Source organism: Adelges cooleyi, unplaced genomic scaffold (assembly GCF_023614345.1).
Source record: "Adelges cooleyi isolate 19-005CV unplaced genomic scaffold, UGA_ACOO_1.1 ACOO_flye_CR_arks_rails_tigmint_CR_PRNA_248, whole genome shotgun sequence".
NCBI classification, from domain to species: Eukaryota; Metazoa; Arthropoda; class Insecta; order Hemiptera; family Adelgidae; genus Adelges; species Adelges cooleyi.
The window spans coordinates 123124-140793 of record NW_026095913.1 but is presented as its reverse complement, the minus strand read 5'-3'; the positions used below and the strand labels follow the sequence as shown (position 1 = coordinate 140793).

At 32.2% G+C, this 17670-nt stretch overlaps 2 protein-coding genes across 3 annotated transcripts in view; one reads left to right on the top strand and one right to left on the bottom strand.

Moving 5' to 3' along the window:
* Positions 1-275: 275 nt before the first annotated feature.
* LOC126837364 (vacuolar protein sorting-associated protein 4) lies at positions 276-4181 on the bottom strand. The gene is made up of 9 exons (XM_050571256.1): positions 3984-4181; positions 2824-2935; positions 2443-2584; positions 2142-2376; positions 1797-2064; positions 1212-1425; positions 908-1136; positions 694-845; positions 276-512 (listed from the first exon to the last, which is right to left on the bottom strand). Exons 1-8 carry the CDS (start codon positions 4005-4007, stop codon positions 744-746), a joined length of 1326 nt encoding a protein of 441 aa, XP_050427213.1. The 5' UTR covers positions 4008-4181; the 3' UTR covers positions 276-512; positions 694-743.
* Positions 4182-4551: 370 nt separating this feature from the next.
* Positions 4552-17670, top strand: part of LOC126837363 (nuclear hormone receptor FTZ-F1-like) — a 68958-nt gene continuing 55839 nt past the window's right edge. Inside the window, exon 1 of one of the 2 annotated variants that reach the window (XM_050571252.1) lies at positions 4552-5248. In XM_050571252.1, the coding sequence (XP_050427209.1) occupies positions 4972-5248 (277 nt within the window). In that variant the 5' untranslated portion in view covers positions 4552-4971. Of the gene's footprint in view, positions 5249-15851; positions 15892-17670 lie in introns of those variants that run through there. The other variant, XM_050571253.1, reaches the window with a different exon arrangement.

Sequence of the window (17670 nt, the reverse complement as noted above, 5' to 3'; positions counted from 1 at the left end):
TGGTGCTTTTAAATTTAATTTTCATAAAATATTTATGTTGAGACAACTTTTTCATTAATATTAAAATAATAACTATAGTTATTAATAATAGGATATATTATATTATAAAAATAAATTTGAATTTTTCTAACATGTGCTATTATATCGGCTTTATAGAGTAAGATAAAATTAATATTATGGTTTATCAGCAACATTTTAGCAAAATAAATCAAGATTCTTATAAATATCAAACAATATTAAATAGTAAATAATACAATGTACGATTATTTATTAATACTAATATCTAAGCTGTATAAGAATAATAATATGCGTTTAAAAAATATTTTTTAATTTTTATATAATTATAAACAATTTCATGTAAAAAGTTTTTTTATATATATATATAATTATATTAAACACATGGATACTATTTTGATAATATTACCTTTTAAATTACAAATAGGCTGTTCATTCGGGCTTCACATTTTTTTACGTAAACTTCACTTTAATTCCTTATAACTCTGGGAATTTACCTAGAGAATAAAACATACAAATTAAATAATGACAGTTAAACATTCTCCATTAAAACAATTACAAACTGTTTATTGGCTGTCGTTTGATTATTTTTAGTTTTACTCGATCCGAGCGCAAATGACGTTTCAGAGAGTATAAATTATTTAATTAAAATTTTGTTGAAAAACAAAATTAACTGACCTGACAAAAATATGTAATTTATAGTTATTTGAAAAAAAAAAAAACAATAATTATCCTTCTTGGCCGAAATCTAAAGTGAATTTGTCTAGCTTTTTCATGTCATCGTCGTTCACAGTTGGCTTAGACGTCGCTAGTGATCTTGACATATCACTCTGGAAACAAACATCTCGTTAGTTATAATTTTGTACAATTTTAACCAGATTTAACGACATACCGTGGACACCGCTGGTTCAAGAAGTTTGTCACTAGGAACGTCCATGAACGACATTTCGATAGCGCCGGGAGATCCTGGAGAACACGGCGTTAACAAGTCATTGACGATTACATTAGGATCCGCTCGACTAGGGCCAGTAACTTTTTTGAAATGTGTGGCCGTTTGCACTTTACGTACAGGTTGCATTAGAGCATCCCTCACAACTATACTAATGTCTGCTCCCGAATATCTAAAAAAACACGACGACGATTAGCCGATTACAAATATGAATACGACTGTTTATGTATATGATGACTGCAAATACCCTTCGGTTTTTGCTGCTAACTCTTTTAGATCCTTTTCAGTTAACGTGTGATAAGTGTTTCCTAGATTTTGTTTCAGCATCTCCAATCTAGCATGTTCTTCCGGCAAGGGAATATAAATACGCTTTTCGAAACGTCTGCGTATGGCCGCGTCAAGGACCCAAGGAATGTTTGTGGCACCCAAAACGAGAATACCCTCATTGTCAGTACCGACCCCTGAAATAGAACAATGATATCCGATATTATCGATGTTGTGGCTGAGAGGGTTACGGCAGCAGTGTTTCTACACACTATCTATCTCGGTCGCTGTCCGTTTCTCTAGCTAGGCGGGCAACCGTCTAGAGAGAGAAATGGCCACCTGGACTGGCGCGAAAGGCAACGGAAAACCACCGCACCATATCCACTTCTCCAGGATAGTAGCTCTTATCTCTCGTAGAGTAAAAAATGATCTATTTACAGTTAACCCATAAGCAGGCGTGTGACTGGCATACAACATTTCTTACCTAAATCACAGTATGACAAAATGTGACTGGACTACATTCAGACTCTACACACCTGCTTAAGGGTTAATACAAAAAAAAACGTACCTTGCATTTGGACCAGAAATTCGGTCTTGATGCGCCGAGCTGATTCAGATTCGTTGTCCGAGCGTGAGGAACAAAGGGAATCTACTTCATCAATGAAAATAATGCTGGGCTTGTGTTGCCTCGCTAACTCGAAAAGATTTCTGACAAGTTTTTCAGACTCGCCCAACCATTTTGATACGAGATCTGATGACGAGACAGAGAAGAATGTAGAATTATTGGCTTCAGTCGCTACTGCTTTGGCCAAATACGATTTACCAGTTCCCGGTGGCTACACAATTAACGAAAAGTATTTTTTTTTTAAGCCCGACATGATGGTTTTACTAAGTTTAAACAAAAACTACTCACCCCAAACAATAGTATTCCTTTCCAGGGAATTCTTTTGCCTGTGAAAAGGTGGGGGAATTTAATAGGAAGGATAACAGCTTCCTTAAGAGCTTCTTTTGCTCCTTCTAAACCGGCAATGTCTGACCATTTGACACACGGTTTTTCGACAACAATAGCGCCTTCTAATTTGTTTTGCAGCTTCTTCTTTTCAGGATCATCGCCGTCTTCATCGCTATCCTCTTTCTTGTCATCGTTTCTTTAAAAAAAATAATCAAATTAAGTCTTAATGTTAAACCATTTTGAATATGTGTTTGTTAGTTACTTAGAATTTGATTCTCCAGCTTTTACGGGTTTCTTTTTGTTCTTTCCGTTCTTTAAATATTCTTTTAATTTCTCCGCTCTTTCCAAGTATTGTGTACAACGACTGCGTATGCTATCTTTAGCTTTGTCTCCTTGGGTTTCGTCTGATTATTAAAACATTAATAAAATAAGTCGGTTAGGTTAATGGATACTATACTGATCTCCTAAGCAAAAATGCCGTAATTGGAAAACACATTTTTTTTTTGTAAAAACCCGATGATTAAACAAAGTAAAATAGTTTGTTACTTGATTTAATCGTTTTTAAAAAAAAAAATTTTTTTTTCGAGTTACGGCATTTTTGTTTAGGAGGCCAGTATACATGTGTGTAATTTTTAATTTTTACATTTTAAAGTGTGTAAAAAATACTCTATTCCGCTTTCGTATAATTTTAAAGCCTCTTCGTAATTTTTGTTACGGTCCTCTTCGGTCGCCTTAGTTACCAAATCTATGGCTTTCTAAAAAACAAAACAAGAATAACTATTAACGCATAATGATTATCTAAATGTTTATCTACGCAAGCGAATTTAACACCGATCTTATCATAGCAATATATTGCTGCAACATATACAAAATTGGTTCACCCTAATAGCGTAATTTAGCGGATCGCTAAGGAGGACAAGCCTTAATAAGTCCAAAAAGACCACACTGTTGGCTAGTACTGCCAGCATCAAGTACAAAAACGTTAACACATAATAGCAGTTTTTACTTTTTAGTAAGATTTTGCTTTAAATTTTAACAACTAAAATGTTTAAATTAAATGATACTCATTGTTACTTCAATATTACAATTTTTTAAACAATTCCATCATTAGGTACTTTTTACTACTAAAATTCAAGGTCAACTACTGATTTTACGAAACAAGAAGTAAACCTTCATCTTCATAGCTCCATTTTCAACTCGTACCTTTAATGTTGACAAAATAGAAATGGCAAAGGTTGACAAAAGATATACTTTTTTAAAATTGAATTAACTAATATATTTTTTTTTTATATACAGAACCAACGAGGAGGAACTCTTGATCACACGCCTTTTCCTCAAACTACAAAATTTAAATATCATATTTTTTTAATCATCTACCTTAATTTATAACTCTCGCAAAACAGTGTGTTTCTATTCTAACACAACCAAACTGTCACACGTTACAATTACTTGATGTTCAGCGGTCAACAAGATTGATCTACTCTTTTCTTGAACTTATCGCACACAAATTGGGTCGGCCATCCAAATTTTCTCTCTACAAACGTCAAATGTTTATTTATTCAACTCATACATCTCTATGTCTTTTTTGATAAACGATAACACCAACCCAGCTATTGATTTGGCTACCTCTACTTCTAAACGCCTCCATCGCGCTAAGACAAAAACTGTACCTCCGATTATTTGCAACACTGTATCAAAACCATCTCGTTCGACATACGTAAATGTCCAACGAAATTCGCTTAATCATCAAGAATAGAAGAAAATCAGTACAAGGACAAAGTGGTTGAAGACAGATTCCGTTACCTGCAATGTAGTGGTGACCGCCATAACGAGTTGTACGGATTTTAACGGATTATTCGACTACAGTGGTAGATCATGACCGAAAATCGTACAATATTTTTCAAGAAGCCAATATCTTGCGATGTGTGATAATAACATAACATCGGGTCGGGTGTGCAGGTTTTGGGTCTTTCTTTGATACACATACACTTTCCGAGAACCAACCGTTCAGGACGTGATAACGATTTATCAGGTGACGTTTTGTCGTCACAGTGTCGCCAACCGACTTGTTGTCGCACGCGACAGGTGTCGTCGTTCGGGCGGGAAAAGGCGACGACCGCGTCGTTGTTTTCGCCCTTTGCGAATGTGTTTTGCCGTTCGCGGGTTCTGGCTACCGTGTAAAAAGTCTGAAACGACTGGCAAGTCCTCGTACCGGCGGTGCGAAACAGATTTTAAAATATAAAAAAAAAATACCGGGTGACCTACTTTTCGCACGATACCGCGCACGCGGTCACACTGTAGCACACGCGAGCTACGACGGACCTACGATGTTTTTATTGTGTGTTGTGTGCGCGCGCGTGTGCGTGTTTTTTTTTTCCCCAAATTATATTCGTTTTCACTTTTTTTTTTGTTGTCCGTCTTCCCCCCTCGCGCGTCCAAAACAATATCCTTGGCGCCGTCGTGTTATCGCCCGTATGGTCCGGGAAACGACGAACTGCCGCCCGGAAAAGAGCTAAAATATTTTTTCTTTTTGAAAAGAAACCCATCGAGATCCGTCGTGACAGCAAGTTGACACACGCGCGACATCGCGGCTGTGGACATTTTCGACGTCGCCCGTACGGTTGCCCGTCCTGCGTGCCGTGTGCGTGCGCGTGTGCGCGTGTTTACGTGATTGTCCGACGACGACGTGCGCGCGTTGCCGTGAAAAAAAATAATAACAAGTGCAAGTGATGGCCTACCGACCTACATCGTCGTCGTCGTCGTTGCGGATTTCGGGAAATGCCGTGGAAAAATGACGGCACAATTGACCGAGTACACGGCGGCCATCATGGCCGGCGATGAAAACGGCGGTAACGATGACCAACAGCAGCAGCAGCAGCAGCAACCGCCACAGCCACAACAGCCACAACAACAACAACAGACCGAACGGGTAGTGGTGATAGCGTTTAAAATGGAAGGCGACGGCAACGGCGAAACGTCGGCGGCGGCCGCGGGTCCGTCGGTCCGACGGGACGACGACGACGTGGACCTGGAACAAATGGCAGCGCCGTTTTCGGACGATTCTGCAGGTAAAAACGAAAACAATATGCTTTATGTAAACACAAAATCCCTGCCCCCCCCCCCCCACGGGGGCAGTGTACGAAAACAATGCTGGTGGATAGGTCGGGGTGCCCGGAAGACCGGGACGTGTTTTCGTAGGATCACGGCCAGGGCTGTAATAATGTATATTATAGTTATTATCACCGACACCGCTTGTCGGTCACTTTCTCTCCGTGTCGTGTGTGTGTGTGTGTGTTATCAATCGATACAATAACACCGTCGCCGTTGACTTTTTACCAGCAGCAGCTGCGGTACGGCCGTTTTTCGCAACCCGACTTCACCGGGGGGGACACCCACGACCGAATGCCTCGTCGGACGGCTCGTTAAATCCTCATCTAAGGGCTGAGACCCTTTTTTCGAAATACCCATCCAAGTGTCGTGTGTTTCGAACGGGGTTGTTGGTTTTTTGATTGGCAATCGACAATAGAGATGTTAATACACGCACCTGTTGTCGGTGGCGGCTGCGTGACCTTTGGTCAAGTTCATGTGCCGCGCGAAGCCTTGACTCTGTGTGTATGTATGGATACGGCTATTTAAGCTATTTCGGGTCCACAACCGCTGCGGGATAAAATAATAATATACTATGACGACGGTCAATGACAATAAAAAAAAAATAATAAACAGGTGCTCTCGGGTAAAATGCATCACTCGCCGAAATCGAAAGGGAGGCAGAATTAAAAATAAACTTTTTCGTCTGTGTAATTTGCAGACAAATGTACCCGTTTGTATTATAATCTTACACTATAGGCAAAGGTTTATCGTGACGGTAGAGATAACGTCTGGTGTGTGTGTGTGTGGGGGGGGGGGGGGTGTTTATTTAATATTATATCGTTATGTTTTTTTTTTCGTCGTCGAAACCGTGTAATTTCGCTTTATTCCGTTGGTTATCGGCAAACGTGCTCGCTCAAGAACAACAAAGAGGTTGCTTCGGATACCTGTTCAGGATTAGTGTGTATTACAAACTCGGTTGTTATAAAATAATATTATAGTATATTATTATAATACGTTGTATTGTGCCCGGTCGTCGCAGCAAAACTGAATGCAATTTATTGTTGAAATATTACTAATAATAATAATAATATGCATTTGGCTGCACTGTTTTGTTGCGTGAGCTATTAAAAATATGAAAACGTACCTACTCGTTTTATTAGTCACAAGGAGACACAACCCGAATGTCCGTACCCTATGACGACGACTTGGGTTGCCCCCTCTCTCTGCCCGTCGTTGTGCATTAAGTAAAAACTGAAAAGAGAAACTGGTTTTGATTCTCGTACCATCGTACACAGGAGTATAGTAGACGAATAAATTACAGCACAGTGACAAACCATTTGTGTATTCTTTGTATTTTCCGTAATACCTGACATTATTTAAATTGAAAACAAAATACAAGAAAAAGATCAATTTAAAACGGTCGCCCCTCCCCATCCCAACGCGTTGATTGTTGGTATATTCACAGACATAATTTCGATATATGAACATCATATGAATGCAGTGAAATCTCTCAAAAGTCGGTATACTCATTGGGCATCATTAATATTGTCCGAGAGATGTTCTATTTTGGTAAGGGTGAGGCGGAAAGGGGACTGCAACTTAACGAGGCAAGTGCAATAGTGGTGTAATGTTAAACAAATACAAAAATAGTCATTGTGGCGAATTTACTGGGACTGATCATTGTGTTTTACCGCCCCCCGCATATAATGCATTTGTTAAGTAGACCTCTTTTCTTAACGTAGAAGTTTTAGACGAAATGCTACGGAAATAAATAGAACATTTCATTATAATATTAGGTTAATTAAGATCATTTTGTTGCTCGTCTTTTTCGTTTAAAAGCCTCACAGAACGGCTTGTTTGAATTTTGATTATACACAGAATATACTGTACACTAAGTGTCTGGTCATTGCTGTGACGATTTTATGGACCGGGGAGAGGGTAAAGTCCACATTGTGTGTTGACCCCTCTCAAGATTTTTAAAATAAAAAGACAGAAAAATGAGTGCAACCTGCAGATTAGTTTTGTTGGATATTAGAGATTGAGCCTCTCTACCTACGATAAACAAGTATTAAATTCAGCAAAAAATCAGTTTGTTTCTTTTTTTTTTTCACGGATCTAAATAAAAGTCAGTTGTTTTTTAGTCTATTTTTTCCTACGGTTCTTGAATAAATATGAATTATACAAATTTGTAATTCATGAATATTTTATAGTAAAGTATATTTTTTCAAATACATATTAGTTTGAGAGAATATATTTTGTAATTTAAAATAGCTGGTTCTGTAGCAAAATGTATTGAACTATCGTAATTGATATCAAAAGTAACACGAAACTGGCGGTAACAACCAAAATACAAGTTTAGCAATACATTTTTCATTCAATTTGCATCAGATTTAACGACTTTAAAATTTTTTATAACATCCTATAAAAAGTTTTTGTGTAATAGAACACTTGATTAAGTTTTTATATTTACATTTTATACCTTTAAAACATTTAAAAACTACGAAAAACTACTTTTAGAAATATCTATTTTTGTTGCTGGCATTTTAACTTTACGTCTAACATGAAATAATTTTTAATATTACATAACGCTTCTCTCGGTCTCGGATAAAATTTCTGATTTTGTTTAGTTCAAAATCACCTTTGTCTTTTTGGATTTTTTTTTTTTACTAGTTTTAAAATTTTGATTGCGCATCAACGGACTCTTTGTTTGTAACCACGAGTTAGCATAAGAACGGTATTGGATTTCTTGTACCATCGTGGAAGTCCAAAAAAGAAAATAATAATAAATAAATAAATAATATTATGTAAATTTGAATTTATCCGACAGATTTATTTGGTTGCGGGTCTACATCGTATAAAGCTCCAAATGATTTAGTCTTTTCCGTCTCCATTCTCGTTTTCAAATTGGCAACTAAGTATAAGATTTATTGGGATTTCGCCATAAATTGTTTTTGTTTTTGTGTTAATGTTATTATTACATAGTCTTATTTGTGTGTTTTATATTCTGTAAGCTCATAATGGTGTTTTTTTGCGTTGAACTTCTTAATAAAAGTCAAGATTAAGAATTTTACTTTTTTTTTTGTAAAATAATTAACTTAAAAAATATTTTATTTATAAGGTTGTTTTGCGAAAATATTTTATTCGGTACTTGGCGTTGTATATGGCTGCCAACACGTTTTGTATTCTAGTAAAATTGTCCAATACAATTGACTGTTTAATATACTCCTTATAGGTGGCCCCTTTTCTATGGTGGGAGGGGAATATAGTTTTAATAGTAAGCGATGATGACGTATCTGATTACACTTGTTTGTTGTGTTGTACATTACGTATAATTATTTAACTTATCAATTTGACTTTTTGGTTCTGCTTAAACCTTTTTTTTTTTTTACTAATAAATGCTCATACGCTTGATGATGTACGTGGGAGTCGATAAGGCGTTGTTACAATTTTTACAAAACATTTTAAACGGTTTAGAAAAAAAAAATATTTGTAAAATATTTATTGAAAACAAGTTTTAGCCATTAAGAATGCATAATATAAATTGCGTACAAGACCCACTTACAATTAATTAAACACGTACATTTGATTGTCTTAAAAATAATATTACAATAATAGAATACTTATAAAAACATGACAAATCATCATCCCCCCAGCAGCCCTCCCCCTACTTATTTCTTTCATATTTTAAATGTTACTTATTGTGTTACGTAAAACTTAGTGTAATATTATAATTCAATTTAATTAATTCTATTACTAGAAGGTATTATTAGGCGATTTTGCGTTGTTGGAACAAAAAGAAAACATAAAACTTATAAACCATATGTATAAACTGAAAAGCAGGAAGTAAACATGTTTTTATCGATGTGCAATTTTGTTTTAATATTAAAAACTTTTTTTTTTTTGTACTTCGAGGTCTTTACAAAGTGTAATTCTATTTATCGTATTTAATCCGATCTTGTGTAGTTTCATAGTTTTTATTGTAAAAAAGGTAAAAGAAAAAACCCACTTTTTTAACAAAAAATAATGAAAAAATACAAACAATTCTGTTTATTACAATTAAATAGAAGTATTTTCGTGGGATTAACAAAAATTGGCAAATAATTGCTTCAGTATGCACGTTTTTTACGCTTAATTTAAATAACTCGTATAACATTTACAAAATATCATTCTAACGTTTGTAGGTTAAGCTAGTGTGTTTCATATAATATTTTATGATAAAATAACGGTATCGAATATTTGGCCAATGTTAAATGTTTATACACATAAAAATTACGCAGACAAGAGCTTTTGGCATAACATAGCGTGCAAAAATCCATTTATACCATGGCAACCTATTTAAAGTAGATCACCACTTAAAAAACAGCAGTAATACTTAAATTTGTTGTTCATTTAAACTTTACCAAAAATATACGGGAACAAAATTAAAATCATAGCAATCGAAATTAGTGTTCCTATTATTTTACATATATATATATATATATATATATATATATATACATTTTTTCGAATTTTAAATCCCAAATTGATTACTTCTAACAATTAATTAAAAAAAATATATATAAATATATTTATATTCTAATTGATTGGACGTTTACGTTGATTTGCAAGGTTTGATTTGATGATTATGAGGTGTAAGACAGCAATTTTATTTGAAACTTGTTTTTATTTTAAGGAAAACGGAGACATTTTATTGTTGAATAAGTGACATAACGTTTATGTTAAATTTAATTTTGTATAAATTTGAAACACGGGCGTTAAAAGTAAGCCAAATATTATACAGCCTGAAATCCGAGCAAATAGAAAACAGCTTCAAGCACATTGAATTAATATTTGTATGTAAATTATACGAGATTAAACATTGGCGTTCATCGTCATCTTTAAATGCTATCCGTACTTTTATTAAAATGCCTTATTATTATTACTACTAAATTAAAAGCATAGTTTCAGTTTTAACATCGAATATAGTTTTGTGATTATAAGCGGAAATCTAACGAAGAAGCTACCAAATAAGGGTAGAGAACACGAGGAATTCAGCTAATAATATATAGGAATAATAATAATATAAGGATGGTTACTTAGTATTAGCTATGGTAACAAATACCATTTTTTATTCCACAATTGCAGCTTAACGTTTTACATAAAAAGTATAAACGAGTATTTTAAAGTAATGATCACGGATCAAGTACCAATTATTTGATATGATTTTAATTCATAAATCACAAACCGCACAAGTATATTCTAACAATAAAGTGTAATTTGTAGTAAATTTATTATTTGATTTCGTCATTCTAAGAAAAACTAATGTTCTTACTTTTTTGTCATCAGATACGTTTGAACGCGCTCGATAACAATTTTAAATTATATTGTCTTTAAAAAGTCTATTAAACATTTTTTTTTTTTTTTTAATCTCAAATTTTATTTATACGTCTGTTTGATGAACATGATACTTATTTGTGTATATTTATAGTGGAATCAATTACACTGTTGATTTGTGACAGCCTTTTTTACAATACAAAATAAATTCGTAAAGCTAAGAGGAGAGTTTTGGTGAGGGGGAGGGGGGTGTAGCGTGCCTCCTCCCACAGGTCTTCGGAAGTAACACTCCTCAGCCATTTGTTCAGGTAAAAATTGTATTGACAACAATAATGTCAGTATCCTTAATGTATTGTGTTCGGTTAGCGAAACAAATTCAACGTTGTAATCGTTGACCCATAGCATAGCATTTGCACGTGACTACGATTTCCCCTACTAGTCCTAGATCAAAGAGGATGAATTATTAATGGACACATCCGGAATTCAATTGACCAAGCCAAAACGATGTTTAAAAGACTCGTAGTTGTAGCGCATACTAAGGATAATAATTATGTGCAATTTTTTTTTTTTTAACAAAATAAGATGAGCGTTATGGCTTATGAGGATACTTATATAAAAAAAAGAACCGACTTGGGGAAATTACAATAGACAATTTATAAAAAATCATTATTAGCTTTGAAAAGAAACAGGTGACTGAGCTTGCTACCAAAAGTAGTGTATAAAACATAGCCACCCAAAATTGTGCCTTGAAAATCATAATTTCAACTGCATTTAACAATGATTTGCATTCATCTGATTTTTGGTTTTATACTCTCTTCAGTTTGCAACGGTCCAAATTCAATTTATTAATCAAATTAAAATATTTTTTTTTTTACAAGACAGTTAAAATAATTTGCGTTTTTAAGTAGTATTTTAGATTAATAGCCGTTTGCATCAACTGTGCTTATTATTTTGGGTATCACTGATCAATTTTGAAACGCAAATACGTTTAGATGAAACTATTAAAAAAATTTAGTATGATATCTAATGATATTAAAATTTCACTATTTTTACCTAATAATTAATATATTCTACTACCTCGCATATAGAATTATAAAAGTATTTAACTGTTTGATACGTACACGTCAAATTCACACAAGCAACACGGGTACGTATATGCCACACCCTGTTTTTATGGTAATTTTGATTGTTTTCTTTTTTATACATAGCGAGTGATACTAGTTTTAGTTTCATTTTTTTACAACTCCTATGTCCATTTACGTAGGACGTCATTTAATTTAAATTATTCGTTGTACAACGATAATTATTTTAGTTTTATTCGTGATCATTAAGGCGTGTAAGCCCTCGGACTACACATTTAACTCTAGTCTAGAATACAAACTAACCATAATATGACTTACTAATTAGACGTTATAGTATTAAGTCATACTAATTAGGGAAAACCTGTGGTAATTGTCATTCAGGAAAAATGTATATCCACTGTATCTCCTAGACAATTTTAACTTCAATGCGGAACAGAAGGTATTTGTTTTACAACAATGTGTTTTTGTCTAAATACATAATATATTTTTAGTAAACTAATTTACTGGGTTTCTACTTATATATTCTTGCATTTTTATTACTTAACGCTGGTAGAAAAACCGTTAAATATATATTTATTTTATAAAAGGACGTTGTAGACCTATTTTTATGATTTTTTCAAGAATTCATAATGTTTTGGTCAATTATTTTTCTTTTAGTACCCTTAATTTTGTGCAGAATATCTGACATAAAATGGAGTAAAATGAAGTGGGTTAAAAAAGCTATGTTGTGTGATCTGGTCAACCGATAACTATTAGTTGTTTAAAAGTAATTAAATCATTTTCCTTAATTAAAAAAAGGTATAAATTTCTATGTAAATGTTGCGTTGGTGTTTATACATTTTTTTTTAGTTAAAATTACTTAAAACATATTTTTTTAATTTTTATGTCAATTTTGTTAAAAGATGAAATTAAAAATCATTTGTAATTATGTATAACTTTTGGAAGTCCGGCAAAATGTTATTCTATGTAATTATAATTTTAGTATAGATTTGTAAAAATTAAAAGACGTTGAAACTTTTTAGTAGAGCAACACAATTTTTAAATTTATTTGTATACGTTTGATTTTTTTTTACAAAAATTGCCTATGCAAAACCCCTTAAAGCTGTAGGTCCACATTCTCGTGAAACGCAACACATCCTACTGAATAAGGGGTACAGTATAGGCAATATTTTTTGCAGAATACCGATTTAAAACCATAACTCTAGTCAATTATTTATTTAGTCATAGAAAAATGGTAATAATTTATTAATAGTCGACTATTATATTACCAGACAGCTATTATAGAAGTGAGTTATTGCCAATTTGTTTTATTATTATTTCTCAGTTTTCAGCTATATTATTTAATTTGTATTGGTCGTTAAATATTATCAGTTTGCTATTAATTAAAAACTATAATATCCGTGTATAGGTTTACATCATTATAAATAAATAAATTATAATTTCAAATCGGCTAAATATTTTTTTATTATATTTTTTAATTTTTGCGCCAGTGTTAACTGATTGCATAACTTTACCATTTTCAGGAACGCGCACTCAATATACTAGCGATATAAAATAATATATTAATATAATTAGTATAATATGCATTAAATGTTCACTCAAATATTAAAATTTGCTATACTATTTGTTTAATATCGAATGCATATTTTCTGTTGTTATTGGAAACTTCATATATTTCAATAATGTTGTTCTTTGTCGAAGCGCCTTATAAGCATTGTTTTCTAATATAGTACGCTTATTTCCGTATTGTGGTATTGATCATCAATTATTCTTTGTATATTTCTTATTATTATCCATATTTTTATTATTTATTATTAAATGATTGTATACGGAAACTTTATTTTGAAGACAAATTCGCCGAGTACGTTTTGTTGTTGTACTAATATATATACACACTACACACACAGATTAAGCATATGAGTTAATCATTCCCTATACAATACTGAGTAATTTTGACGTGAAAACATCTATCACTATAATATTATAGAAACAATGTTAATGTTACACCTGACAATGAAAAACCATAAACTATAATTGGAATAAATTATATTGTTTTATATTATTCAATTTTTAAAAAAAAAATATGTTAAGCTACGTGATATTATAGTTCATTGCACGCGACTAAAGTAATTTAAACGAGGAAGTCAAAAAAAAAAAAATTAAATAATAATAATAACAACCTATTAACAATTTTTATACTGATGTGTGTGTATGTGTTGTATAACCATTTGAAAATCGCAAACTCAAACAAAATATACAAGTTCGTTGACATAGAACGTTTGGTAGGTATAATCATTTCTTTGTTTATATACGAGACGATGAATTCGTCAACATTTTTTTACAGTAGGTACATACGGTCATCAAACCTTATTTTTAAATTTACGAATAAAACCACTAATTATTAATATAGGTGATTCAAAATTATGTTATTAAAGACTTAAGATATATGAGTTATGCATATAGATATTGAATAAATATTAAAATTGATCTATATATAATAAAGAGCTCTGGTAGCAAAGAACCTAAGAGGATTGAAAAAGAAAATAGTTTCTCGCTAGCAAATAAACTGATATAAAATCATTTTATTATAAATACTATTTTATGACCTAAATAATGGAATTTACATTATATTGTTAGGTTAAACACTAATATTTTAATAAAATCGATCTCTTAATAAGCGATATTTGTTTGTGGTTAAAGATATTTTTAAAAAGACTTTTTTTTTCAAAAAAAAGTAAATTTTGAATAATTGTTTAGAGTTAATTTAAAACAAAACATGCTTGGCGAAAACGAATAACTTATAAGCAAGTACAATAAAACTAAAATATAGGTCTTTCTCAAATTGTTTTTTAAGAGTTTCTATTCTAGTAATATTTTATTATAAATAGCTTTGACTTATGTAATGGTATATCTAAGTATAATACAAATAATATTATATTTTCAAATATACATATTTGGTTGTCTCCTATTTAAAGTACATTACATATTTCATCTGTCGTTCGACCTTCGAATAGGTAGTGAATTATACCAGTTTCATAAAAAGTAGCACAATGGGCATTGTGAATTTTTCAAATGTTGAGTTGTTTTTTTTTTGTAGTAGGCGAGTAAGTAATAACATTATTTAACAAATTACAGGTCAATTTTTCTTTCGGCTGACGATCATTTAAAACTTTCATTATATGCAATAGGTTACGTATTTGGACGGACAAGTATTTAAATACTAAATTTAAACAAAATGCTAGCAATTAATTGAACGGCCCAGTCCCAGATTTTTATTGGCTTATGCTCAACGTAAGTATTTAAAATGGTAATTTCAATTGACGTTTTTGATTGATGTCTAATTTAATAAAGTTTACTTAATAGTTGCCAGCTTTTTTTTATAATTTGTTTACTAGTAGCAATTTAACTTTAAAGAAATAAACTGTAGGTTTTATTTGAAAAACGTATAAAAAAAATAGGATCATGGTGTTTTTGGATTTGTTAGGACATTATAATTAGTACTTGATGTAAAAGTCACAAGCGCCATTTCTCAAACTATTCAATTCATGATATATACGTACACATGCTTTTTATAAACCATTTATATGTCTAAACGCATTGGTTTTAAAAGCAGAATAACATAGTAAAAGTTGATCTATCGTTGAATATCGAATCAGTTATAATGCCAAGTGCCCACCGAAAAAAAAAAATTCCATGTAAAAGAGTCATTTGAATTCCTAAACCGTAAAATTTTCATCATATAGTTTGCCTATTAGATAATCTGTTATCGATAATGTTATTTAACATAAATGCGAAAATGAAGTGTAAGTTTTTTACCGGGTAGTAGTTCACATTTCCTTATAGGAAACAGTCCGTGGGGGGTGGGGTGTATTTATGTATAGGGTTATTAGACTTCTTTTGTTGTTGGTTTGTTGAGTTCGATATGGCGGTGGGACAAAATGAAAAATCCAAAGGACTCGATTTGACCCATTTCCCGGATGGCGAGGTCAAACTATACCGCCCATCGTTGTGCTGCCGCGCAATCGCACTCCCGTTATTCTCCAGGACTCGTTTCCCTGTCCTGGGACTATCATCCCTAGCGCGGCCTACGGCGGCACATCCAAAAAGTGACCTATATTCGTCCTTGTGTTTCCATCCCTTAACCGGGTCATTAGCAGCGAAGGCTTTGCCGTTACTCTTCCAGCGTTACTTAACTCCATCCATGTCACAACACGGTGTTCTCACAGGTATGTTGTAGAATTTTCTATCTGAAATTTAGCGTATTTAGCTAGTAGACTTACTTAGAATATTACAATTGTACTGTAGCACATTCACTTACTACCGTACTAGTAAACAAAAAGAATCGCCCAACACCCCTTATATCCTTTACACTTAAGGCCCGTTTACACGATGATAGTACTCTTGCGATAGTATCTATCATGATAGTGCTATAGGGACCTATAGGACCATCGTAGCTAATTACACGTTGAGAGTTTTACCATCACTATCGTAATAGCTACTATTGTGACAGCAACCACCACGTTTTCTATCATTGTGTAAACGGGCCTTTATTAAAGTATTTGGTTGTACAATGTAAAATCATAACTAAGGGTGTATGGAATTTTCAATACAGATTTGTAGTGAAGAATACGCTGTATTCGTTGTCATTATTTAGTTAAAAATAAAATCTATATACAATAATTACGCGTGTTCGTTTTTTAGTCAATAGTTAGTACAACACTGTACAATACAATTTTGAAAATAATTATAATAATACAAAATAAATCCATATATTTTTTTCACTGAATCCGAATCTGGCACGAATTTTTCCTAGCAGGTCTAGTTAATCGCCTTTTGTATTAATTCTGAAACCAGTTTATGATTTCAAGAAAACAAATAGAATAAAAAACATTGTTTGAAGTACATTTTAGACAATTTTTTAAATGTACAGAAAGTATCGCTATACGGTGTCGAGTTAAAACTTAAAATGTTTTGTAAAAATTAACTAGGTAGGTGTGCTAGAGAAAATCTGTGGTCAGATTTGAATATAGTGTCAAAAATCCCACTAATATAAGGTATATATTTTAGGGGTTGGTCCAAAAAAAAATGGTCAAATTTATTTAGTGTTATAATAATATCTTATTATTTGTTTACATGCACGTTTAAAACTGAACACACATTTACGGAACCAATTTCCATGCTACTTTGTATATGCTAACATTTACAATGTACAAATTAAACAAATATTGTATAAATTCATTATTATTATTATGACTTGATTAATTAATTACTTTTTTTTAAATATTAATGTACCTTATTTAGTTATAACAGTATAATCTGTAGAAATATTTTTTTTTAATTTCGAAGTTAGTCTTAAAATGTGAATTAAGTAATACGAATTAGATTGAAGTTAATTGCCTCAAATTTTTAGTGTTGATACGCTGTTAACGCCAGCTGTTTACTGATTCAGATTAAGCTAAATTCGCGTAAACTATACTATATCTTGTAAACGTAGTAACACACATCATTTAATTAACCCGATAAATGTATAATTATTGTTGAATTAATTGAATACTCAAGCAGAGTTTTTATAGTCGTGGCATAAACAGTAGTCATTTGATCCCTCAAAATGAATTAACTCCCGAATAATGACTGATTGTAAACGCAGTAAATTCGATGTAAAATTAATATTGATAGGATTTATTATTGTGTATGGGAATTTAGTGTTCAATGACATTAATCATGCTGATGATCAAACGGTGACTCTTTAACCTTTCTGTATTACATAAAACAACCGTCGATATTCATAATTAGCAAATAAAAAAAAATAAAAGTATATTGCTAGTTTTGCTAGACATTATTGAACTGCTAACAATTTTCAAGAGCATTTCAATAAATGTCTTTTTTGACGACAAATTGTAATTATTTTGCTATTTTTCATTGTAAATCGGCTATTTAGTTAATTGCAAAACACACATTTTAAACATTTAAATTAAAAAAATATTTTCAATAAAGTCGTGCTTCTT